This window comes from Electrona antarctica (genome assembly GCF_951216825.1).
Source record: "Electrona antarctica genome assembly, chromosome: 14".
Lineage (NCBI taxonomy): Eukaryota > Metazoa > Chordata > Actinopteri > Myctophiformes > Myctophidae > Electrona > Electrona antarctica.
Genome location: NC_136795.1, coordinates 33,162,744 through 33,190,740, shown reverse-complemented (window position 1 = coordinate 33,190,740; position 27,997 = coordinate 33,162,744). Strand labels below are relative to the sequence as shown.

Genomic DNA, 27,997 nt, shown 5'->3' with positions numbered 1-27,997 from the left:
ATAGGAATCCCATCAGGAGCGCTGATGGAAACAAATGTATTGATGTGCTTGCAGAGGGAGCCTTAAGCCCAATTTATGCCTTGTCACACGACCGTGTTCATAAGAAAAAGTAAATAATAATAATGCTAATAATTACAAACTAAAAAGTGCAACACGTTGTTTTGCTTGTCGACCAGTTATTTTCAGTGAGTGACACTGTCATGTGACAAAGAGTAAATTAGGCATTAATGTTAGATCTCCTCTATGGACTCAGCTGGGACAAGGCCTCTCTTCTTCCCACTGCTCAGCTTCATATAGCCTTCATTGTCGTCTCTCTTCCCCACACAGATCTGACACACACACACAGAGAGAGAGAGAGAGAGAGAGAGAGAGGATTTAGGATTGTGATGGAAACTGCAAAACATGAGAGATAGATGAGTCGGATAACAGTGGCTGTGATATCATTATATAATTCAGTCTCTTGATATAGTTGACTGGTTTATCTATTTTTCATTTAATATATATATATGGATATATGGAGCGTGTCTTGAGTGTACAGGGTTTCATGAGGTCACATCAACATAAAGTCAGAACAGGTCAGCTCCATATATGGAGATCTGAGGGTGACAGCGGGGGCAGTGTCTTGAGTACATGGTTTGATGAGGTCAAAAGAGTGAGATTGTCTTATCTCACCTGAGATTCTTTTACCACCATGTGACCCATCTCTCGGTTGCCATGGACATTCTGGGTGACCCTCCACACACTCTCTCCTGGTCGGACCCTCTGGACAAAGTTAGAAGGGAAGAAGCCCACCTTATCTCCACTTTTCCCCTGGAATGCACAGAGCACAAGACTTTATTATAATACTGCCTTTAGAAATGTTCCATGGCATCGCCTATTTTTCACAGGTTACTTTCATTTGTATGTGAAAGGTTTGTTAGAGTAGACCTACAGTAGGGCTACCAGTAAGACGCCTGAGGGCGAGAAGTGACCACGCCCTAAAGGGCGAGGCCGCGTGCACTGGCCATATATGGAGCGTATCTTGAGTGTAGGACACACAGGACTCGAGACACCACACTCACACAACAAGATCAAGAACACCTCAACACATACGAACCAAGGTGTCTGGCCTTACAACCCAGACCCCTTCGTACCGTATACGACTCCTACACTCAGAGGTATCTGGCTTTACAACCCAGATACCTTTCATAGCTTCACCAAGACCACCGTTCCAATTACCGCTGCTAAACATCCCGGTTTAAGTTCTAATCAGACACCACTGAGCCGAGCCCTAACCTTTGAATAACATCGATCCTATTTAATATGCCTGCTGGGGAAGATCGGCGTGTGCATGCATCCGCCTGGGTGACGTCAGACTGCTGTGAGGTCGCTTTGGGATGGAATGAACTTTGACCAATAAATCACAATGACCTGGGCACCATATATGGGGCTGATGTCACGATGACCTGGCACCTGGGGGCTTGCCTGGGGTGACCAGGGGGCTGATGTCACGATGACCTGGCACCGGGGGGCTTGCCTGGGGTGACCAGGGGGCTGATGTCACGTGATGTCACGATGACTGGGAGCTTGCCTAGGGTGGGTGACGGGGAGAGTGACGGGGATTGTGGGTTAGGTGTCAAAAAACGCAAAGTTTCATAGTTAACTGCGACCTCCGGTCGCAATGTCATTATAAAACACTAGTTAAAATGTTCTACAATCATTTTACAACATAGTCCCAGTCAACATTGCAGTTATTGCAGTCAACTTCAAGCTTTGATGTGGCTATCATTGATTCATGAACACCGGATTACCCATCAATAATAAATTGACGATACTCAAACTATAAATACTTTACAATTGTGTCACTACCAGAGGATACATGCACTTGGTCACTTTCACTTCACTTCCCTTTCAATGTTTTATTTTGGTCTTCAGTTCATGTACAGAATGAAACAGTATATAAATAAAGATACATTGTTTTGACCAAAAAAGGTGTAGGCTGAAGCGAATTAGCTTATTTTGCCTTCCCTTACCAACTACAAATAATATACATGATAAACAGAGACAACAAAGTAATAAGTCTCTGTAGGTAAACAGGAAAAAAACTAAAAACAAAGAGGAAAAAACAGAACAATTTTTCTTTTTTAACAGTGGTTATCAGATCATGACAATACATGTATTGTTGTACATGTATGTAACATGATAAATGATATATCTATGTATGTACGTACATATACATATCATAATATATTTATAATAGTCCAAATATCAAATACAAGATCATAAGACGTGTCTATACTTATTTATCATCTTGTTTTTAAACATTCTTTTAAACACATGGATTGAACTACATGTCCTCAGTTCCACAGACTTACCCCTTTCACAGATACACAGTGTTGCTTTGTATTTGTTCTTGCAAAAGTTGTATCAAACATGCCAGCATTTCTAAATTCATATTTGGTTTCTTTTGTCAGCTTTTGAAGACAGTATGGAAGTAGCTTGTTATGAGCTTTGTACAGAATCAACAGGGTTTGCAGATTGACTAGATCCCAAAATGTTAGTGCATGGAGATCTATAAATAGGTCTGTTATTTAGAAAACATTGTCACCCTGTTGGAACACATTTACTTCCATTTGAGGTACGTAGTACCTCAAGTGGAAGTGCATTAGTATGCATTATGCAATGCTGGATAAATTCACCCCTTTAATCTGAGAGGAAATTATGTGCTATATTCCATCAGCGTGAGCCTCCAAAAAACACAAACACACACACACACACACACACACACACACACACACACACACACACACACACACACACACACACACACACACACACACACACACACACGTACAAACAGTTGCAAATGATTTATTACCTACCTTCCACCATTCCTCATTAGAGTCGTCTGTGATCTGCACACGATCACCAGGACTAGAGATAAGAGAATAGGAAAAGAGAATAGGAAAAAGAGATGTGATGGGGCACGAGAGTAAGGAACAAGGAGAGGAAGAGGAGGCGGGGAGGAGATGACATGAAGGAGAGAGTGAGTGAAAGAGATAGCATTATCAAACCGCTGCAGAAATGTGTTCAGACAGGTTGAAAGGCAGATAAACCCCACACTTCCCTGGAGTGGCAACTAATCAAATGACACTAAAGTGTAAAGGTCTAATTAAAATAGGGCCTGCATGCAACAGCGTGGACGTGTGGATCTGCTCTGGCCTAGCATGCAAGTCATACTGTATATACCACAGACATACTGTATATAAAGGCTAGATGGCTCAAGGCGGAGTCTCCGACGTAGTTCACCCGGCGGCCATCTTGCCTCGGGGCTACAGTGTACTGTACAATGTTCTATGGCAGCTCAAACAAAAATAGTCATAACTCCCTCAAATCTTGACGGATTTACAATCGGGTTGGTTTATTACAAATGTTATCAACGTGGCTATGCTTATCTGCTTAATGTTACCATTAAACTGCTGTAGAAGTCGAGCGACAATTTCTGTAAGCATGTTGATATTTAGTAGTCAGACTATTATAGTTAAAATAATCCTGTACCTGCACCAATGACCATGAATAATTCTTTCCATGATAATTCTTCCTGAGTGAAGGACCGGTAGGTTGACTATTTGAACCACAGAAGATTATCTGTGCCTGCACAGTGCACACCCATATTCAGCAAGAGATTTCAGCAGTTTCTTAACATCTCTCACATCTACACAATTGAACTGAAACACCATTATCTGGATTTACCATCCATTATTTCATTATTTATCAGTTCACAATGATTATGATCAGTGCCACTTTAGGTTCTGCCTCAGATTGTTCATCTTATTGTTGAAAAAGTTATTAATACTATTAATAGAATTAATTCTCTGCTAATAATATTCTTATTCCGTTAATTCAAATAGTTACTTGATTTCTTCCCTTACAGTTTATGTGGCTTAATAATTGCTATTTGATACATGATATTGTAAACACTGTACGCCTAAATGAAGTCACACTGCAGAAAGGGCAAACACACTGGGAACATAATGTTCTGCTCTGAATCTGTCAACTTAAAAATAAAGACAACGGTATGAATTTGCCTCATGTCTATAAGCCCAGTTATGCATCCTTAATTCAAAAACAGGCAATATATTGCTGAATAGCCTGTCTTTTCTTTTCTTTTTTTGCCTTCATGCATGTTTCCACACGCATATTCAGGTCTCAGAGTGTTGTGTGCACCACCAACAAATTCAGCTAAGAAGAATGATGAATCAGAATGCTTGGGGAATTGTTTGCAGCACACGCATTTTAAGATCAAATATGATCGTAAGCACATTTTGTGAATAATGCCCAATGTCTTACACGCACCCTCACACAAACCTACAAACCTTTACAAATCCATCCTTGGTTTGCTTCCCTCCTGTTACAGCATGTTTTTGCAACAAACGTTTGAAATTTCCGCATTTGCGGCGCCCCCTATGGCTGAAAATGGAATTGCTTTGGGCTCCCCGTTGATTAAACCACCCACGACATGTGAATGAAATTTGGGGTGGATTGGACATTCCGTTGGTGATTTGTGTCATTTTTTGTAAAACAGGCCCCTCCCACTAACTTTGGATGCCGATTACAGCCGAACGATATGGATTATGAAAATTCTGGCTGTGGTGTTTTCATCGGATAGGTCCAGAGATCATGTGTAGCGATTTTTGTGAGATTTGCACAAAAGCTGTAGGTGGAAGAGCAAAAAGTGTGTTTTGAAGAAAATTCAAAATGGCGTAAAATCTATCCCCGCATATGGGAAGATGCGTCATGACCCAAGGAATCCAGGGATTCCTACGGTTCAAGAGTTATAAGGCGAAATGTAAAGTGGGCTGTTACAGCGCCACCATGAGGCCGACTGATGTAATTATTCATTACATTAATTTTAATAATTATTATGAACCTCCCCTCCAAGTGTTGTAACTGTAGCTCAGACGGTTTCTGAGCATTTTCGCATGTAAGTGGATGGGAATATTTAATTCACTAATACATTCGTTATTAATTTATACTTTGTTAAATTGGAAAAGGGGCCTCATTAAGACCTCCATATTATTATGGTCAATGCCTGTGTGAAAAGTGGGAGCGATTGGTGCAGGCAGTGAGGAGCTACGGCAGTGTTTCTGACACACATTCATTCATTCAGACATTCAGACATTGAGTTAATTATAGTATGATATGATGATGATGATAGTGTGGTATTATTTATCTTGCCTTATGACTCTGTTTGTACTTATGACTTGTTTTATGTTGTGTATGTTGCAACTTTGTACTGCTGCTACCCTAAACAGGGCTCCCTTGTCACAGCTACTACTCACTAGTCGCCACAGCCACTACTATTATGCAAACAGGAGCAGCTGGCCCAATTACACTAGTTCTGTATTTCATTGTTGTCGCCAATCGTCCCTGGCATACACGTGTGCATGGGCCCACGCACGCACGCACGCACGCACGCACGCACACGCACATGCACACAAACATAAAGGCACACCACAGGTGGCTAACTCTCTTCTAGACATCCTGTCTATCTGTGCATGTCTCAAGCTGCTCTCTCTATCCTGTCTTCTTGTGTGACTGCGCTCCATTTCATCTCTCATTTATTCAGTGCCTTTATCTACCTCCCCAAAGGGAGCCACGTTAGCTAGCAGCTCAACGCGCTGACGCCGATTTCAGAGGGGTTTATAATTAGCCGTCCTTAAGGGCGCCCCTGCTCTGTCCTCTGCAGATGGCAGGGACATTTTCACGCCCAAGAAAGACATGAGAGCCGCAGTAAAACACGCACAAGTACACGAGCGTGTGTGCACACTCTTTCAACTACTTACTGTAGTTCCAGGTCATTCTGCTCCTGAGGCAGAAACCTGTAGAGTGCTACATAGGTGTGTATAGAATGGACTTCAATACGCCTGGGCACCTGCAGAGGAAAACAAATGGTGAGGTGGTGACAGTGCTGTGTGCCTGAAAATAGCAGACCTACAAGGTCACGAAACGTCCCGGATTTAACGCCTTATGAGCTTGTAGGTCTGCTATTGTGGCGTCCTTCTGCCAAGTATAAATCGGGCTTAATGACTAGTACTGTTATTTATATAATCTGGGTGAAATGTGACACCTTCACAGCACTGTCCTCTGCAGGAGGCTGAGCTTGTCCAGTGTCCCCGTCATCTTCCTCGTCCACCCCCGTTTCGTTCTCCAGGACAGAGGCATCTGGCAGTGGTGACAAATGTGGTTAGAAATGTGCCAGTCCCCACACACACACGTGCACACACATGCACACAACTGCTCCCAATAAGTCTCACTCGCATGCATGCACGCATGCACGCACCACACACACACAATCATTTATTTATGTCCACATAAGAGATACAATATGGACACATATTGACATGGTGCTGTACACAATACAGTCAGCAAATCTTGGACAAACACCCACACACCCTTCAGGGGTAGAAGTAGCAGCGTCTTCGCCATATTTGGCAGCTACCGATAGTAGAAGAGATTGCACAGAATTTTGCAAGCCGTTTAGCTGCTCTTTTTGGCATCCCAAGTTGTTGGAAGCCTCTTACAACCAACCTATGTACATGTCCTAGGCTGCCAAAGATAAACACAAAAGATTGCACCTATACTGTATAGCCTAGCTCTGTGATGGTCTGGAAGAGCGGCTGGTATTTAATGGCCTTGGTCATAAAGGCTTCTTCTAAGCTAGAAACAAAGGTGCAGGCCACTTCAAGAATGGAAACTGATCTGTTTCCGTCATTGACAACATCTGGTGTATTAGCAGAGAAGCCAAGATGCAAAGATTTCAGGATTTTCAATACAGAGTTGACATGGAAGGACACACACACACACACACACACACACACACACACACACACACACACACACACACAGTGTCGCTCACATCGATGCAGGCAAACAACGCATGCACTAAAGCACATACACATGACTGTGTGCACGTGCAGAGAGATACAAAGATGTTTACCCCCTGTTTCCTGAGATATCTCTTCATCCATACTGCCATCTCTCTCTTCTCCTCCCTCCCCCTTGAGAAAGAGATATAAAGAGAGGAAGAAATGATCAAAGGATACATCAAAGGAGGTTTACTTGGAAGTGGGATTTGTGATTTGTGTTGTTCACAATGATATTCTCTTGCTGAATTTCCCACGCCAACAGTTGCAACCCATTTTTGGCCAGGGAGCAGAGTAAATATCCAGTGTTTTTAATAAAAAAAATTCAAAGCTAAAAATAAAGCATAAAGCATAAAATTAAAATAAATGTTCCGGAATAGTGAAAATAGTAGATCTACCAGCTCATGACGTGGTTGTCAGATGGTAGATCTGCTATTTTTGTTATTTTTGAAATAGGGATTTGGTTCATTCATAATGCTGGGTCACAGGAAGACACCACATTTCTCTTGTGAAAGTTTGCAAACTAAAAGGTTTGCAAATGTGTTAATTAGCAGAAAATGTCCTCGCGCCTAGTTCACACCATCACTTGAATTCCATTTCCGGTTCCATACATACGTCTATGGCGAGGAGTGAATTCTCTTCTGCAGGAGGCAGAGCCAGCAAAAAGCAGTGTGAAAAAGTTGAGGAAAGTTAAACTTTCGTCCTGAGGTTTGCGGGGAGGCAAAGCGGCAATCAGAAGATTGCTGTCGTCTAGGTGTGAACTAAAAGTGACAGGGTTTTGGACATTCTGGATGCATCTATTTAGCGGAAAAATACTATTGCTGTTGCTGTGAAATACAATAGGCGTTACAGCAACATATCCATATCCAACATATGTCCATAGTCTTCATATTGTACACCATTTTCTATCTTTTGCAGCGCAGGAGCCAGTTATCACACTTAAACTTAGCATATAGCTTAAATGCCTTATGCATTACTGTATGCATATATACAATGCATAGCCATTTAAGCTATAACTAGTCTAAGTTTGAACTTAGTGTGAGGTGGTGCAACTGGCTCCAAGGGTTCAGGTCACATCGGCAGATACTTGGATATATTAACCACGATGTCACAATAGGCGAAAATTGTCGGGGGAAATGCGAAAGATTGCGGAAAAAGATCTACAAGAGACACATACTGTATATAGTGAGCTTGTAGATTGACAATTTTTGCGATTGAAGTGTTTAACAAAACATCCATGTCGTACCAGGCTGCGGGTGGGTGACTCTGACATACTGCCAAAACTGGAGCGGCTCATCTGTCCCAGGGACGTCCCGAAGCGCAAAGCGGCATACACAGGGTCTACACGTGCACACACACACGCACACGCACACACACACACACATCAAGCTAATACTGTACATTAACGTGCAGCTGGCAAACGCGCACAAATGCACGCATGTGTACTACGCACACACACTTTTAGAAGTAACACACAACATTGATCTTATTTTGTGCACCCTGCACTAAACTAAATATAGCTGTAGTAAGTCAGTCCTGGACTGAAGTGACCCACTTAAACACAGAAAGAGGACAGTAGCAAAACATGGAAATAACAGCCAGAGGGTTACAGTAAATAATAATAAGTAAATAAGTAAACACTTTAAATAATAGCATATTAGCTGCTATATTTCAAGTCTGCTTGCAACAATTAAGTAACATTCGTTCTCCTGGAAAGAGGCACCTGGTAAATGTGGTTAGAATGTGCCACTGCCAGCCCAGCACACACACACACACACACACACACACACACACACACACACACACACACACACACACACACACACACACGCACAGATTCAGAGTCTGAATCCATATTATAGTGAATTTTGGATGTGATAAATAACTATGTCATTGATCCGTGTTTTTTAATGCTTTATAGTGTAAGTCAAGACTTCCACCTCTTTTTCACTCCCTGGGACATTTTCCCCAGATCTTTCCTGCCAGATTGTGGGATTGAACTGTCTGGGAACCTTTCAGCCACAAGCGTGCTCCTCTTATTATTGGTCTAGAAATGAACCACCCTGTCCTCAAAATGACAGATGGCTCAGCTATTGAGCAACTCAGACTTAAACCGTAAGTTTAATGTTGTCCCTAAAATATCCTCCACTCAGGGACAATGAGGGTGCATACCGTATATTATGCCAATGCATGTAAATTGTTACTGCAGAGCTCAAGAACCTGATGTTAGATAGGAAATTGTGGAGGGCAGCGATCCAGGAATCCTGAGTTGGTGTTGGCTAGACCTCACTCTCGCAGTAACTAACTTAATAAGCCTGCTATCAACCTACTGTACAATAAGAGCACAATACAGCTGTGTGTATGTGTGAGTGTATGCTGTATGTCCTTACGAAGAACGTGAATCATATCACTCCCGATCTCAGATCATTCATCATACTGGCTTTCTGCCGTCAAAGAATTGATTTCAAAATTCTTCTGTTGGTTTAGAAAAGCATTGAATGGTTAAGCCCAAAATAGAAAAAAAACTATCATGAACCATCCAGACCTCTCAGGTAATCTGGGACATGTCTGCTTTCTGAACCCAGAGTCAGAACTAAAAATAGAAAAGCAGCATTCAGTTTTTATGCCACATCTCTGGAACAAACTCCCAGAAAGGTCTACTACAACTCGCAGTTCTTTTAAGCACATGAACCCCAGCATGCCTACTCTGGGGGGAACATTCTCCACATAATAGCAGATCTACAAGAGTTTTACTGAGGTTTTAATATTGTGCGCTGTATTGTTTCTCTAATTTCGTGTCCTTGCTTGTCCTTGTTATGATTCCGTTTTCATTGGTCTTACTCTTAATATGTTCCGTAAAGCGCTTTGTATTGCCTTGTTGTTTAACTGTGATCTAAAATGATCTTGCCTCACGCTCTGTGTATGCGTGCGTGCGCAAGGGTGTGACAAGCAATAGTCTCATGTGATCCTGACAGAGGGCAAAGCACTATGTTGCTGTGTGTGGGGCTCAGTAGGAGATACTACTTCTTATTCATTGAGGTGAGGACAATCACCAACCCATTTCAAGGTATATGGCAAAGTGTTTTCTACTCAACAAGCACGTACACACTGCTTTTGTGCGCACGCACGCACACGCACACGCACGCACGCATACACTGACACACACACACACACACACACACACACACGTGCTTACCTTGGCTGGACTGGACTTCTTTTACGACCGCCAGTTGGTCGTTGGCTACATTGGGCGAGCTGAAGTTTCGCTTGAATGCCCCAGACTAATGGAGGAGAGGAGAGACTAGAATGATCTACCGGTTCCATTATTTCCCGTTTGAGCTGGAGGGAGGACATGCAATGAACTCGTTTCGAAATTAATGAATTGGAAAAACAGGAAGATTCAAGTGTGCACACACACACACACACACACACACACACACACACACACACACACACACACACACACACACACACACACACACACACACACACACACACACACACACACACAAATATAAACAAGATAATTTATTTCTGTCAACACACCATCTACAAATTATGCTTGCAACCAGAGCTGCTGTCTTCTTTTGCAGGTACTTTTTTATTTTTTTAAAGTTCTGTTTATTGAATAGCACTTAATGACATTCAACATTTGCAGGTACTTTTAAGCCATTAATTGACACAAACAAACCTGCAGTGGTACAACCCTTAATTTCATCACCATAGCATAACTTGTGCGCACATGTATGCTGGTTCATACACAGCATGAACATGAGCATTTGGCAGCACATTTGCAATTTCATGCTCAATTATGCAGAGTTAGAGTAAGTGTTTCGGTGGAGATCAATTTGTCCGTTACCGACTAGCAGATGAAACACTGAGAGCCACACATTGTGGATCAATGCTGTATGCTGCTAACTAAAACAATTCTCAGGCACAATATTCAAACTTGTGTAATAAAGCTTCCCATATGATGCTAAATCAGATTTCCTTTGTAAGAAAAAGGCTGAGGCATTTTCTTAATACCCTAATACTATATACGGAGTACTGTATTCTATACGACAAGAGCACCGAAGTCTGATCACTGCCGCTAGAGGTTGCTATCCCCAGTCACAGGGTTATTATTTTTTGACATGGGGAATCCCATAGTGGTAAATGGTGCATTTATAGGATTTAAATGTCAAGTGTCTTTTCTTCCTAAGCCTAGTGCTTATATGCGTGCAGTTTCACCGCAATCGGACGCTGTGTTCATGATTTGCGGCATTTTGTACATAACTGAAAACTTTGGAAGCCAATCGTAGCCAATCAGGATGGATTATGAGAAATCAAACAGACCCATATTGATCACATGACTATAGAGATCATGTGTACAGATGTGCATGATATTTGGATAAAATATGAAGGAGTAATATCAAAATATGTGTTTTACATAATTAGGCCTCCTGGTGGCACTATAAAGAGCATATGTGAAAAATGCAGGTGAAAGGTTTTTCCTTTGCCTGAGTCTAGGGAGTGTGCATACAAAACTTTACACAGATCGGTGCAGTTATAGGTAAAACACGAAAGGGCCAGTTAGGTTGAAGTGTACATTTTCAAGTGGCATTTCTTCCTCTGCCTAGTGGAAATGTGCATAAAAATCTTCCCTCAAATTGCACTCTGCGTTCATGATTTGAGGCCTTTTGTTCAAAACGGACCAATCTTGCAAACTTTGGGAGGCAATCTTTGCCAATGGGTATGGCATATGGGGAAGTGGGCAGGTCCGTGTTGATCAGATGACTATAGAGATGGTGTATACCCATTTGTGTGATGTATGGATAAAATGTGTATGAGTAATATAAAGAAATGTGTCTTGCAAACATTGGCCCCATGGTGGCGCTATAACAGGCCGTTCTGAAGAACTTGTGGCAGAGGTTAGTCATTGGCATCCAGGGAGTGTGTGTGCAGAGTTTGGCATCGGCTGGGCCAACAGTGCCAGACAGACGTACGTGCCTACGGCCTACGGCCTGGTGGAGACAAAAATCAGCCGGGCTAATTTACTCATAGGATATGAAACATCAACTGACAGTGAAAAAGTACACATTTATCCAAAGATATTCTCCAACCACGACATCATAAACTACACAGTGATCGTGTCATTATATACCTGACAAAATCGCCGGGCTGATTTGTTTATTTTTGGAACGCAGTGGGAATTTAAATACAAAAGATATTTCCGTGACCCAGGGGTAAAAAAAAAACATTGTACTTTGATCAGTTTCTGACGAGCCCCACACACTCCCCCCTTGCATGCTATATTTTGCCCTGCAACAGTGGGTGAACACAAGGATCAGACCAGGGGTTTAGATGGATAACCAGTATTTCAGTCTGGTCCCAGAGGATGCTGTTGTCCACTGATTAATGACTCTGTTTCAGTCATATCAGCACTCACCATTGTTCATGCACAATGGACAATATGGTCCTTACTGTATCTGTGCTCTGTTGGCATTTTGCTGTTATTAATTGCAAGCCATGGCCATGACCTTTTTGAAGTACTGACTCAGGCCGTTTGTTTCTGCCCCTCACCACAAAGACCAGCATTTCAAATCCTTCACGGTGCCTCTGGCTTGACGGGGCGCTTCAATGAACAGTAAACACAACTGGCCACCATGTTTGAGGTTGGGAACTGGGAAGCCAGACGGGGAATGCAATATCTGCCGCTGCACTAGCGACTGCTACGGGTCAGGGCGCCTGTTCAACAAGGAGAGAACTGGGGTGGACGACGTGTTCCTCTGTATGAGCAACATACTCCTCACTGTCGCTGAAGTGGCTGGCATGGCCTGGCGACTTCATGTATATCGGAGGAGACACATCCTCGTCTACACCCTCCTACATGACCAACCGTAGCAGTGACGGAATACACACGTAAGTGTGTAAAATTGGGAATTGACATAATAATTACTTAATTGGGAGAAAATGGAAAACGATTGTGGAAAAAAGGTACTGACTCAGACCTCGAGATAGGAGTACAGAATTAGAAAGAAGCCACTCACCACTCAAGAAATCACTCACCTTCTTTCATCGACATACCCAACACAAAACTGTGTCAATATTTGAATAGGGACAACAGACTATTCTTTCCTTCTATATATTTATTTTATGTGTGTGTGTGTGTGTGTGTGCGTGCGTGCGTGTGTGCGTGCGTGCATGCGTGCGTGCGTGCGTGCGTGCGTGTTTGCGCGTGCGCGCATGTGTGTGTTAGAGTGTGTGAGTGTGAGTATGTTGTAATCAACACACACCTTCCCCTGACACGGCTGCTGAGACAACTCTGAAGTGCACCATAGATGAGCAGCCATCTTGCAGGTCTTACAGCGTAGAGCTTGTTTTGAGTTTCCTGCAGAGAGTAGAGGGACACTACAAGAGTGATCAAATAGACACAGCAGGGAGGCAGAGAGTGCTAATAAACCATGGCCCCAGATTATATTAGCAGGTCCCTCTTCTGACGCAAGTTCTTCTTCTTCTTTTCCTCAGGTATAGTGAATTTAATCAAGTACTGACCCAGTCTTATTAAGGTGCCAAACACCATCGATTTAAAGATGGTGACACTGCACAGACTGAACTGAATTTCTCTCTTGTTTTAGTAGAGACTCCTTTATACATAGGCTACATCAACTACTATTTATTTTGATATGCATACATATTGTATCATATAGATTAGTCATGTACTACGCACTTTATGTTTTTCTCGTTGAAAAATGAAAAGGGCGTGGGGGTTCACACAATAAAAAGCATGCAACACACACAGTATGCAAAACAGAGGACACAGAATGTAATCGATCACAGTGACAGAAAGTGGATTTAGCAGAGGAAGTGCATAGCGTGGATTTGGAAGTGTAGATGACCTCCATTCAAACAGCAAATCAGGAGCAACGGCATTCAACACCTGAGTCTCCGGAGCTGGCATCCTCTCACACCAGAAAACACCGGTCTGAAGGGAAATGCAATAAAGCTTCCCATTGTTTGTTGTTCAGTGCTGATTGGATTTGCATGATTGCAATATTTGGTACCCGCTGTGGCTGATATAGTAGGTTGAGTGACATATAACATAGCATGTGTCTTTAATCGTTTCCCCATTGTGCATTATAGCAGAGGCTTCCTAAACCTTATCCTTCCTCTCAATAGCCGAAAGGAAATATCGATTGCCTCCCTGTGAGCGTGTAGATCGGCCAATTATGCTATTATTGAAAATGTTAATATTTTTTATTATAGGCCAGTCAATCTAAGCTACTAGGGGGTGTGACCCAATAGAAATTGCAATAATAATCGTTCAAGGTTTTTTATGATCCTCATGGTCATCCAAATAACATTAAAATTGCCCTGACAAAGATGTAATAGACACATCGAAATGTTGTCACTTTTTACCTGCACCCTGATAAGGGCCTAAATCGTCTGAGCTGCTCCAGTGCCTTCTTGTTAACATTAAAATTGCGTTCCATTAACAAGTTACCAAGGCCAAATGTTCACATTTTCATTATGCTTTAAGCAGCATGTGACGTGTCAAACTAGGGGTTTTTCATGATTATGAATCCATTGGGCTCCTTGGGCTAAAAACGGCCTTAACCTCAACGGCTAAGGCCGTTTTTATCACATCACATTTGGGCACATTTGAGCAAGGGGCTATAGCCTAATTTAGCCCAAGGAGTGTTTTTTCTCTCTAGACCTTGAACGATTACTATTGCAATTTATTTTGGTTCAAACCTTAGATTGACTGGCCTATGTCTCCACCAGGCCGAAGGCATGGATGGATAGAGCTTCTTTTGTTTTTGTTTTAATGAAAACCTGACTATAAAATGACGAATGAAGATGATGAAGGTGGTATAGGGCCTGACATGCGGTAAACACAGAGGCTGGCACCAGGGAGTAGATTTGACGTTATCTTACCGACTATCATGTGCTTGCAGTGCTGACAGTTAGTGGGCTTGCGGAACACGTGCTCCTGGAAGCTGTGGTTTATCTGCGGCCGGGCCAGCTTAGCGCACAGCGAGGGGGAGTGGCTGAGGGACGGCGAGCGCGAGCAGAGAGAGGGGTTGGGGCTGAGCGACGGCGAAATGGATGGCGAGCACTCGCAGACGAGATCGAGAGGGGAGCCAGGCGGCAGAGGCGGCGAAGGTGGCGGAGGGTCAGTAATGAAGTCTGGTGGTGGAACAGCATCGCTGAAGGACCTCTGGAAGAAATTCTCCACGCTTTTACTGCGCATGATGGACTTGAAAGACATGGAGCGTTTCAGCCTCTGGAGCTATACACACACGCACACGGGCACACGCACACACACACACACACACACACACACACACACACACACACACACACACACACACACACACACACACACACAGAAATGAGAAATATTGAGCGAATAGACATTGCATGGCACTATAGGGAACAATAAACATTATTCGCCCTCAGGAACCCACATGCAATATACAATATAATATCCATAAACACATCACTTTCGTATTTACCTCTAGACCTTCAGTACAGGATGACTCATGATATAATACAACATAATAGTATTATCCCACAGGAAAACAACACAATAAAGCATAACTACCTGAGCATTGCTTCTGATGGGAACAAGTCTGTAATTTTCAGTGTTGCCAGATGGGAAATGTTGAATTATCGTACCATGGAGGCTTAAAATTATTGTATATGAAAGAAAAGCCAAAAAAGGGAAAACACACGTGTAAATATGTAATTTCAACAAAAAAAGACGTATTTAGTGTACGAAACAACATCGTTTGAGACAAAAACGCATCACATATGCTGCGTGGAAGCAGGCAACTTCCTGGACCTTACACAAAGAAAAGGCTGAAACTGGACTGGAAAGACGCGACCGGTGCCTCTAAGTACAGATCTAGCCTTATCATACAAATACAATAATTATCGTACATCTGGCAACACTGGAAATTTTGCACAGTCAAAAAGGGTTTTACACTGAGGACCATTGCATTGTCCATGTGTGCGTATATTTGGAATTGCCTCTGTACCAGTGTTTGCTTGAGGGGTTTTAGTAATGAACAGAAACACAACCGTTTACACAACTGTATCATATATCAGCAGCCTATCCTGAGGCCTCCTGATCTCAGTGATCTGATGAGAGCTGTTAGTGTGTCTGCATGACATCACCACACACACACGCGCGCGCACACACACACACACTGTCCCCCCCCTCCCAGTGAGCTGTGGCGTTCCACAAGGAAGCATACTAGGGCCTCTACTGTTCCTAATATATGTTAACGACATGACTTCAGCTTGTGACTGCAACTTGTTCCTGTTCGCAGATGACTCGGCACTGCTGGTCTCGGACAGGGACAAACTGCAGGTTGAAAATGCCCTCAGCTCTGAACTCGGTAGAATCTGCACCTGGCTCGCTGATAACAAACTATCTTTACACCTGGGAAAAACTGAATCCATTCTCTTTGGATCTAATAGTAATCTCAGCAAGGCAAATGGCTTCTTGGTTAGAGTGGGTGACAATGTTATCACACGTAAAGATGAAATTACCTACCTAGGTTCCATCCTGGAGGCTAATCTTTCCGGTGATAAAATGGCCACCAACGTAATCAAAAAAGTCAACCAAAGAACAAGATTCCTTTACAGGATCTCCTCACTGGTCGACAAAAACACCTTGAAGACCTTAACAGGAGCCCTTGTACAAGGCTTCTTTGACTATGCATGCACCTCCTGGTACCACAGCACCTCAAAGGCCCCCTTAAAAAAAACTAGGCTCCAGACCTCCCAAAACAAACTGGTCAGGCTCCTACTTGGCCTCACCCCCCGAACCCACCTCACCCCTGCCCACTTTGACAGACTGGCATGGCTTAGGGTCGGCGACAGAGTACAGCATCTTGCAATGGGTCTGGTCCACAAGATTCGATACTCCACCAAGATACCCATGTACCTGTCTAGATACTTCCTTAATGTTAACGAAGTCCACACCCACAACACCAGAGGGAGTGCAACGAATCATGTTCAACCCAGATTCGGCACAAACAAGGGACTAAATTATTTTTGCTCCTATGCCACCAAAATGTGGAACGCCCTACCAACAGTCATTAAGACATGCAAATCCCTTGACTCCTTCAAAACCGCTCTCAAAGGGCACCTACGGATGGCTGCAATTCGAAACTGGCCCCCGTAAAATCTGAATCCCCCCCCACCGCCCCCCCTTTTTTCCCCTCACTGTATATGTTTCTTTTCCCTTTTTACCTCCATTATGATGAATTCCTGTACTGTTCTTTGTCTATATAGAAGTGTCTATTTGTACGTCTCTAAATGTTTTGATGAATTGAACATGGTGGACCCTGTTGTAAACAAGTGTAATGCTTAATTGGGTCGTCCACTCACAGTTAACAGCCTTTGTATTGAGTTTGTGCTTGAAATGTACTGTAATTCTGCAAACTGTTAATAAAATTTTCAATCAATCAATCAAAAAACACACACACACACACACACACACACACACACACACACACACACACACACACACACACACACACACACACACACACACACACACACACACACCACATGTAATAACATTGCATCTCACCGCAAGTTTGTGGTAAATAGTAACGTGACTGCCCTCGCGTGTGTCTGGTTAGATGTATTGATCAAGCTGTCAAGCATGACTGATGGACCTCAAAGGACCACATTGGGCCCCCGTCGCTTTGTGCTGTATATCCATCTAGCCATTGATTGGCTGGATGAACACGTGCCCCCTGAGAGCAGCCCGTGGTTGTGGAAATACAGTAGATGATAGTATTTTTCCGTGGGTGTGTGGGCTATTTGTTACCCTGACAATGCAGTGACAGGTGAAGAGGACCAGTGTATTCTTTGCGGGGCGTGGCACTGTTGCTTGGGAAGAATACAAACGGGGATCAGAGGAGGAGACCGACAGGGGGACAGATAATCAGTACACCACAGACACTCCCCGAGTGCACAATCTGTCTGCCAGCCTGTCGTTCACTTCAGTTCAGCTTGGGTTTTAATCACTTTATCCGCAGCCGCCGTTTACGACACTGTGTCCCAGGGAATAAGAGATTAAAACAGTTTCTCTAAGTGTTTTACTGCATGCGTATTGTGTGTGTGTGTGTGTGTGTGTGTGTGTGCGTGCGTGCGTGCGTGCGTGCGTGCGTGCGTGCGTGCGTGCGTGCGTGCGTGCGTGCGTGCATGCGTCTGTGAGCGTGTGTGAGCGTGTGTGAGAGTGTGTGAGTTTGGGGGTGTGACAGGCAGACAGAGACAGTTAATAATGTTATGACGTGAATAACCTCTACATACTTATTGCAGGGATGCACCGATGTATCAGCCACATATGGCCCGTATCGGCTGATATTTGCCCTTATCGGTCAATATCGTTATCGGCAAATAAACTGACATTAACCGATGGCAGTAGCCAATATTTATCTGTTGATAAGCATACATTTTTCATTGGCTATGTTGGTGTGTTGGTTATCTGCAACCTACCAAGCTGTAGATTCTGAACATTTATTTCTTGTATTGAAGATGTAGCCTATTTGTTTCCCTGGCACAAAAGGGGGAATTAAAAACAACAAAAACAAAATAAACATATATTGGTATCAGTATCAGCTATCGGCTAAATTGTTATTTTAAACATCGGTATCGGCCAAGAATTTCGTTGCATCCCTTTTATATTGTTAATATCATATCAGCTACACTGTTTTTCATGGGAGCCATGAGCTCGAGGCCACTCTGTCTTTTTTAATCATGTTTTGATTGATTGACTGAATACTTTATTAACATTTTTCAAAGCATACAGAGGTACAGTTCTAGAAAAGGATAACACAAAAAGCCCAGAGGGCTTGTTTCCATTGTGGTCCTGCGGTGTTGGCCTGTCAGCAAAGTAACGCCACGCTGCTCCGACACTTACGTCACCCAGTTCTCTGTGTGAAGCCTCACGGAGCCTTTTACTCTGAGCTCTCTCAATCAGAGGAAATGAGTGTTGGCGTAGCATCTCGCACTACACAGGAACACATGTCTCAATTAAAGCTAATCTAATCGTCTGTCTCTGTATGCAAGCTTGAAGGGAATTCTTTGGTCAGTTTTTATATCAACTGATTTGAGCATGCTTGTAAGGCAAGGGCAAAAATGAAACGCATTTGATTCCAATAAACTGTGTAATTAATCATACTTATCTCTTTGTAACAATCAACCCCACCCAAGGCTAGCAAAGACAGTATCTTTTTAATTAAATAAGACACAAGCCACCTTTTGAAATTACTTTGTTTTTTATTGTTACTATGATTATTATGATGATTTTTTGCTGATCCATGTTCTATATAAGTGTATTTATCCAATGACAGTTGCTGTGTTGTATCATCTTTGCGACAGGAATGAGTTTCTAATGGTGTAACTCGACTGCAATTTAACGATAATATCTGTCTGTGATGCTGCTACAACAGTCAGACATGCCAGGGAAAAGTATTAACCCCATGGCTTTATGTGACAATATAATTATGTGGCTTATTATATTATATTATATTATATTATATTATATTATATTATATTATATTATATTATATTATATTATATTATATTATATTATATTATATTATATTATATTATATTATGTGGCTTATGACAATACCATTTAAACAATATGACAATAATATGATAGAAACAATGCAAAAGCAAACATACTGTTACATACATACTGTGGATTCATGATTGTACCTGATATTTAAGGTACAGACTACTACTGTGGCTTTTAGGTGACCCCAAAAAAGATATTAACCTTAGTGCCTCGGGCATGCCCTTCTCTCAGCACATTATTTGCAGACATCACAGAACATTGCACTGACTCACGTCACCTCTGTCAATATGTCCCCAACACCAATCACACCACTGCATACCATGGATTCACAACCTGTCTCTGGGAAAACTTAGATGCCCGTATTTCAAACCTTATCGATCCATATAACAACCACCATACATTCTCTCGTATAACTGTCCGAAATCAATACTTTATTGAGACATACGTCAAAGAAGCAGCTTTCTTGTCACTGGAATGCATGGCTCTTCAACAGAGAAATTATTGAAGCCAGAAAAAAAGATTTTGCCCTGTGGGGTTTGAAAGGATTTACCAACAAAGGCCTATTGATGTACTTACAGTGACTTACTGTGAAGGAGCACATCAATAAACCAAAAAAGAATTATAAAAGCCCTGCTAGCTACTCCCACTCTGATTAAAGTGGTGTGGATTGACCTATATATTACAACCCCCATACTACATGTGGGGCTAAAAATGAAAACAAAAGAAGGCAAATTTAAGATAATTAAATCCCAAAGGATTAGCACATTGCAAACAACAGCTTGCGACAACAATGCAAGTTTCTCACGTGTGTTTCAACAAGTTACAATATCCATCATGAGAATTCAAACTACTACTGGAACTACTAGACACTATATACCAGGGGTGGGCACACTTTATTGACTTGAGAGCTAATTTAAAAATGACCAGCTCAACAAGATCTACCCACCGAAACAATATATCATTGCTGAAAATTGTTTAAATATGTACAAGATTCAATTCAAGATTCAATAAATTTGCCATGTCAACAAGTTGATAGGAATTTGTCTTGGTTCATATTTAACATACACAGACAACCATAGATACAAAAACAAGAAGGACAATACAATACAAAAACCAGCAGCATAGGGAATTACATTTAGTTTTTAAAAGTGCTATATGCATATTGCTACATACATACATCTATCAGCCCAACTGTGCCTAATGAGTCAAGTTCAGATGTCTAATGGCTACGAGGTAAGAAGCGAGATGTTGAGCTCTTGATGATTCTATATCTCCTGCCTGATGGGAGGAGATTGAAGAGGTAATGTGCAGGATGAGAGTTGTCTGCAATGATTCTTTTTGCCTTCCTAATTATTCTGGTGGAATAGAGTGAGGAAAGTGTAGGGAGGCTACATCCAATGGTTTTTGATGCGCGACGTACTACTCTTTCCAGCTTCGATTTGTCTTGAGAGGTTGTGTGACCAAACCTGAGGGGGCTTTGGAATAGCGGAGCTGGCATTACATATAAGATAAATGCACTTGGAATGGGAAATAGAGTAGGAGAAATGGAAAATGTAGGGTTTTTTGTATTTAATTTGTAATGCTACCAACGTTTCTGTGCACAGCAACACTCTTGAAAACAGAATATTGCACTATGGCCCTTTTGATGTCAATCAATCAAGGTACCTTAATTCAAATGGCCAAATATATTTTTTTATATATATTTGAATTAAATATTCTTTAGGGGCATGTCATGTGATCTACCAGCTGTTTTGACAGGGATTCGAACATGGGGCTAAATACGTCTTTATTTTACAAAAGTATTATGGCGATTTCATTTTTTTATTATTTTCCTATAGTCCTACTAGACCCCAAGAAATTACATCTGGCCACAAAAGATCACGGGATCTACTGAATGTGAAGGAGAAGGTGACCTGATATTTAGCTTATGACACACAGTATGGCAGTCCCCTAGTACCTCCTCCTTCACATTCAGTAGATCCCGTGATCTTTTGTGGCCAGATGTAATTTTCTGGGGTTTAGTAGGACTATAGTGAATAATAAAAAAGAAATCGCTATAAAGTTTTCCAAAAAAGACATATTTAGCCCCATGTTCGAATGCCCCCGCCCCATGTCAAAAATAGATAAAATCGCTAAAACGAAAGAAAGCAACAAATGAAAAAAATGTACACTCATCTTTTACTTACCTACAATTGCTTAAGAGACTAATCGTTTTACTTCGCAAGTGTTCATTGCCTCTATCCTTAGTATCCTCCATTTGATCATTTCTGTCCACATAATGTCAGACTGTCATCAACTTTTTTTTCCTTCAGGGTACCCGTCTTCACCCAAGGGTCAATTTTACATTGACTCAAAAATCTAAATTAATTAAGCTGTTGTGAGGAAAAGCTATTACAAACAGTCACAATTAAATGAATGATAGTTCGCTGTCCTCAGTCACCCACTGTGACCTTACCCGTCAACCTCAGCATGACAATTGATCATTCACTAATCATCCCCGACCCCAACCACAATTCACACGACACCAAGCAAAGCAGGTCGGCTATCAAATGTGTCAATCTAGTGGATTTGAATGTTATCAACCCATATCAACCAGTAGGTTAGTTATCAAGACCATGAAATGGAGCCAGAGTAGACTCTACTGGAGCGGAGACGTTGTTGCTGTGTTGCCTAACCCTAACCCAAACCCTAACCGTAGTCTTAACCGGCCAAGTAAACATAAAGCGAAGTTGTTGTATACCGCACTTTCACAATGTTTTCGCTTCTGTGGCAGTCATTTCACTTCCGCGTTTCCTAATCCTAGAGCCTACTGGCTCCATTGCATCGTCTTGATAAGTAACTAACCTACTGATGATTATGGCATGGGTTGATAGCATTCAAAATGGGTGGTCAATCTCAGACAGCGATGGACACCAATGGTATTGACCATATTCACAAAGTGACCATTTTTGCTCTTACTCACTTCATACTTTGAATGAGTATGACAAGAGCAAAAAGGCTGACGTGTGCATATGGTCCATGGTGGTGATTATTGCGAATTGCGTATTGCGTCTGTCACACCACCATGTGGTTGCCAATCCATCATGCCTTGTGACATCACATCAGGATCATGGAGACCCTTATATCTGGATCTGAGCTCATGACATCACGTGATATCATGGAGACCCTTAGATATCCATATAGTCACGCCTCATGAGTCATGACCTCATGCCTCGTGACACATCACGCCGCCATCTCCATATATGAAGATCATGACACTGACCTCATCTAACCCTGGATATCCATACATGGAGAAGACTGGATCATCACCTAGATCTGCATATATGGAGCCGGCCAGCAACTCTTGTTGATCTGATCTCATCAAACCCTGTACACTCAAGACATGCTCTATATATGGCCAGTGCAGAATTCATTCCATATGTTGATCTGACCCCCCAGGTCAAAGCACCAGCGGTCGCCCAGCCGTCTGTCGCCTGTAGTCACCCAGGCCCTTTGGGGACGAGGTTGCTTTTCGCCCTCATGCATGTGAGAATGAGTATCAGATCAGTTGTGTGTAATGTGTAATATTCATATACAACTACATTAGAGGAATGCTCACACGTATGTACTGTACACATCAATAAATGGAATGTCCACAGATGTTTTTCAAAGACAAAAAGTATTTTGCCACTAAAACGTGCAGTCAATAATAGAAATGTGTTGATTAAAAAACATCATCAGTCTGCCATCCATACAAGTTATACAACTATCATAAATACACTTCTCCTTTTTGAGCATTATACAAACATCATTGTAATTTGCGACACTTAAGTGTAAATATTATTTTGCTGTGTTCTTGCCACCCATGTCATGTCACAGCTCACACCCCTGTGGATATGCAGCGAAAGTGTCACATTAATAAGCACCACAGCAGCAAAGGTGTTAAATCAATTAATTAAGACTTTGGTCATCTTCAGCCTGTCCGTCTGCTATTTATGATTAAAAATATACCTTCTAAATAGAAGGAAATATATTTTGAATGGCTTGAAATATTTTTGTGAAGAACATAACATCCACAGTTTATTTTTGCACTATGGGCAATAGGGGAATCATTGCTCTATCTTTTCCCCATGTCCCTGTTATCTAACGTGATGACACAGATAAGTGAGACATAATAGAGCGCGCGCACGCACGCGCGCGTGTGTGTGTGTGTGTGTGTCTCAACACGTCTTAAAGGACGACTTCACCCATTTTCAACCTTTCTTTATATAATTTGTCCTCACTAATGCTCATTATAATATAGTACCTTTTTTCTTCTCCTGTACTGTATGTGACTATGTGTCTCAGAGCAGGGTTGTGCATGTACTGTATGTGACTATGTGTCTCGGAGCAGGGTTGTGCATGGCCCTGTTCAGAAACAGAAACCTATAGGAATCAAAGCTATTTGAAACTACTGGATTTATATTCCTGGAAAGTTAGCATGCTATAATGGAAGCCATTGTTCTCGCATCAATAGAATATATAAATAAAAATGTGAAATAAAAAGTAGGTAGGAGTAGGATTTTCTTGAGCTTATTTCTTTCAGATGTACAACCTGTGTACTTTCCTCAGGGAATAAGAAGCGTGAGTGATAGAGCAGCAATGGGTGCAGTGAGTGCACACTGTTGGCTTGTGCCTGCAAGCGAACCACAGTGAGACTTGGTGCTGTCGCGGAGTGCCAGTGGCAACAATCAAGATGCCTGCACACCTTCCCACTTCACTCTCTGGCAGAATTTCCCACTATTTTATGTTTTTGATATCCATCTCTTTAGAGAGTCATTACTGGCAGATTTCAAGATGTTTTATCAGTGAGTAATTCCCTCTTCCTCCTTGCCATCCTTATCCAAGTAACATCTCTTGGACACATGGTGGGGCTCTAGTCCCTGCAGCTCCTTATCTTTTGAAGCAGGGTTAATTAAAATGGTTCGCAATAGATTTGCACAGATAGGTTAAGATGTCGATAGAAATAGAATGATTTGTTTGATGTGTATGAGGAAGAGCTAGGACTATCTAGACTAAAACCCAGGTCTAGACTTGAGACTTGAGTTCACATTAATTGCAGTGTGGTCCTAATTGATTTTGGAATGGACTTTTATGGGCAGGTATTCCCACTTAAAGGGACACTTCACCTTTTTCGTGAAAAAAAGGGGGAAAAAAAGACAAAATGTGTAATTATAAACACACTTTCCTGGGGGTCTTTATGTGAGTAATATGTGGTTTTAGATATTTTAGATTTTAGCAGTGTCTCTGATGTCATGGACACTGGGCTCACTTACTTCCTGGACTACAATTCCCATAATGCTTTGGTGCACTGCTTCTGCTTGTGGATAGGGGGAGGGCTGTCTTACTGAGACAACATGTAGTCCAGGAAGTGAGCCCAGTGTCCATGACATCAGAGACACTCGGCTCACTGCTAAAATCTAAAATATCTAAAACCACATATTACACACATAAAGACCCCCAGGAAAGTGTTCTAAATTTCCTAAATGTAATTAACATATATTTTTTTGCAAAAAGAGTGAAGTGTCCCTTTAACTTCTAGGTATCCAATAGAGCTCGAATTATGCAGCAATTAAAGACATCGAGCTTTTTAATAGAACCAAAGCCAATCAATGTTGGTGGGGGCTGAACGGTGAGAGAGTCAAATCAATATGACACAGAGCTAAGCAGTGCAACACCACCGCAGTCTATTGGGAGAGCAGAGACTGAGATAACAACGAGAAACTGAGTTGGTGACTAACCACTTAAGCCCTGTAAACACATCACTTTGTTGAGTTGTCCCAAGGGTCTGTACTTTACTCCCCTGTCCCCCCCGTCCCCCTGCACCAAATACAATTTGCAGACAATAGTGTTGAATTGAGTATGTGAGGAAACCAACGGAAACAAGTCAAAAGGCTTTTCTGGATTCATCCTTTTAGCAGACTTTGTATTTGTACTGTCCTTGCAAACTTTCCAATGTGTAATGACCTTAAGAATGGCTCTATTCTTAAAAGTCTTTCATATGAACACCTGTGTGGCTGAGAAAGAACTTTTAAACAACATTTTATGTAACAGGCCTTGGATATTGTGCGCGCCACACCATGTACAGAACTTTTCGGTGGAATTGTGTTGCCAGGGAACTGCTTTGGTCCAAGTTTGTCAGCTACCGATATTTCCAAATATTGGAGAAGGAAATGAAATTGGACCCATTTAAAGAATGATTATGTTGTCAAGTGTGAAAATGTCTATGACAACTGATATTTTGCCAGAACTCTCTCATCAGACATTTGGTTGTGTGTGTGTGTGTGTGTGTGTGTGTGTGTGTGTGTGTGTGTGTGTGTGTGTGTGTGTGTGTGTGTGTGTGTGTGTGTGTGTGTGTGTGTGTGTGTGTGTGTGTGTGTGTGTGTGCGTGCGTGCGTGCGTGCGTGCGTGCGTGTGTGCGTGCGTGCGTGCGTGCGTGTGTGTGTGTGTGCGTGCGTGCCTGTACGTGCGCACAAGAGTGCACATGTGTGCGCTCAGACATTCACCCTTCAGTCCAGACTGTCACTTAGGGGCTTTGTCCACAGAAAGTGTTTTTGAGCGGAAGAACACTTTGATATCATCTCCAGAGTGCTCCAGAGTGCTTCTTAATAAGCACAAGGAGCTTGATCGCTGTGTCATCTGCGTTATTAGCACAAATGGTGTATAGCTGAAATATATGGTAAACATGGACTTCTTAGGTTATGATGATAACAGCTAGGTCATAAATGACGGGGTTGTTGTCAGCCATATAGCCAGGAGCATCAAGCTCATGTTTGTTGATCTTCCGCACAGGAAAGGGGGCTCTTCTCCAAAAGCGTAACTATTTTTGACTTGAAATCTCTCTGCAGGATGCAGAGGGTGGTAAAAGGTGATTGATTGACTGATTGATTGAAATATTTATTAACAGTTTGCAGAATTACAGTACATTTCGAGCACAAACTCAATACAAAGGCTGTTAACTGTGAGTGGACGACCCAATTAAGCATTACACTTGTTTACAACAGGGTCCACCATGTTCAATTCATCAAAACATTTAGAGACGTACAAATAGACACTTCTATATAGACAAAGAACAGAACAGGAATTCATCATAAACATAAACATAAACATATAGCCAATCTACAAGCTCACATGTCGTATTGCAACGTGTTGTGAGCTTGTATAGATCAGCTATTTTTGTCTTGTTCACCCCAGAATAGGGACGCTAGGGTTCATGTGGTTAATTACAGTCCCTCTATTATACATTCTACTGTATTTAAGTCAGATACAGAAACAGCCCCAGGATAATATACTTAAATATTAGAAGCTTACTTCAGAAATTAAATTAGGCTACATGATCAATCATGTATCAGAACCGGAATATATCGGTTCTGCAGATGGATCCTGATATTTTGGTTCTCAAAACGAGTGTTGTGATTTATTTTGTATGTAGCTCTAAAGAATTATAACAGCTCTTTTATAGAGTATATATTGTATTGGAAGGGGCGGAGCGGTGGTTATATATTTAACAGGTATCTCTCTATCTGTTGGCAGCGTACCGCTTGTACCCATTGTACCCATGTGGTACCATACAACTGATCGACCATATGGAGACACGGGGTTCCTGATGTCTGATGTTGTGTTGATGATACTTTGAACAACCAGACCCACAGACAGATAAAGGCATTTCCGGCATTGCCCTGAAAATAAAGGAAATATTGTGCAGGCCACCCACCACTTATTGTAACTAATTGGTGCAGTGGCACACATATATCCACACTATACAGACAGTGGACACTGGACAGACACATACAGACATCTGTGGCACACACACCAATATGTGTAATGAGGATCCAATTTATAAAATTGCTGCTCCTTCTGCCCTCAGAAGGATGGTGTAGCCATACTCACCATTGTATACTGTGTGATAAGGTGGGATGGTCTTCTCTGGACGGCAGAGAGGAGGGTAATAAACAGGCCTGTTTATATTATTAGGCCATTATCGGAAGGCTGTCACCCATATGCAATGGTGCTGGATTTGAGCTTTGAACTTTCTAACTGTCCCCTCATTATAATAAATAAATAGATAGATAAATAAATAAATAAATAAATAAATAAATAAATAAATAAATAAATAAATAAATAAATAAATAAATAAATAGATAAATAGATAAATAGATAAATAGATAGATTAATACATTAATTATCTATACCCGATAGTTAATAGGCTATTTTTTTTAATTAAACTGCAATCACTCCTATTTGAAAATGACATTGTGGAATAAATTACTATAACATATAGCCTAAGGACAAACAATATAGGCTACATTTAAAGCAGCTACCGGTATATGCCTATGCCTATGTTTGCCCCCGTGCATGGCAGAATTCTGTAGACATCTAAATGACAAACTGCACTTGCCTTGGATGCATGTGTCGGTTGGATGGTCAGGGCGCATGGAGCGCGCTGGAGCTGCGACTCGCTCTCCATTTCATTGTTCTCTGTCAT

The 27,997-nt window shown here is 41.9% G+C and overlaps 1 protein-coding gene across 1 annotated transcript; it reads right to left on the bottom strand.

Moving 5' to 3' along the window:
- Window positions 1-55: 55 nt before the first annotated feature.
- LOC306937721 (SH3 and cysteine-rich domain-containing protein 2-like) lies at window positions 56-27,997 on the bottom strand (the record flags this gene model as incomplete). The annotated part of the gene is made up of 11 exons (XM_079521634.1): window positions 56-329; window positions 673-810; window positions 2,862-2,913; window positions 5,826-5,914; window positions 6,110-6,204; window positions 6,980-7,040; window positions 8,152-8,246; window positions 10,102-10,186; window positions 13,181-13,275; window positions 14,823-15,177; window positions 27,911-27,997. The coding sequence occupies 11 exons, from the start codon at window positions 27,995-27,997 to the stop codon at window positions 231-233; spliced, it is 1,251 nt and encodes a 416-aa protein (XP_079377760.1). The 3' UTR covers window positions 56-230.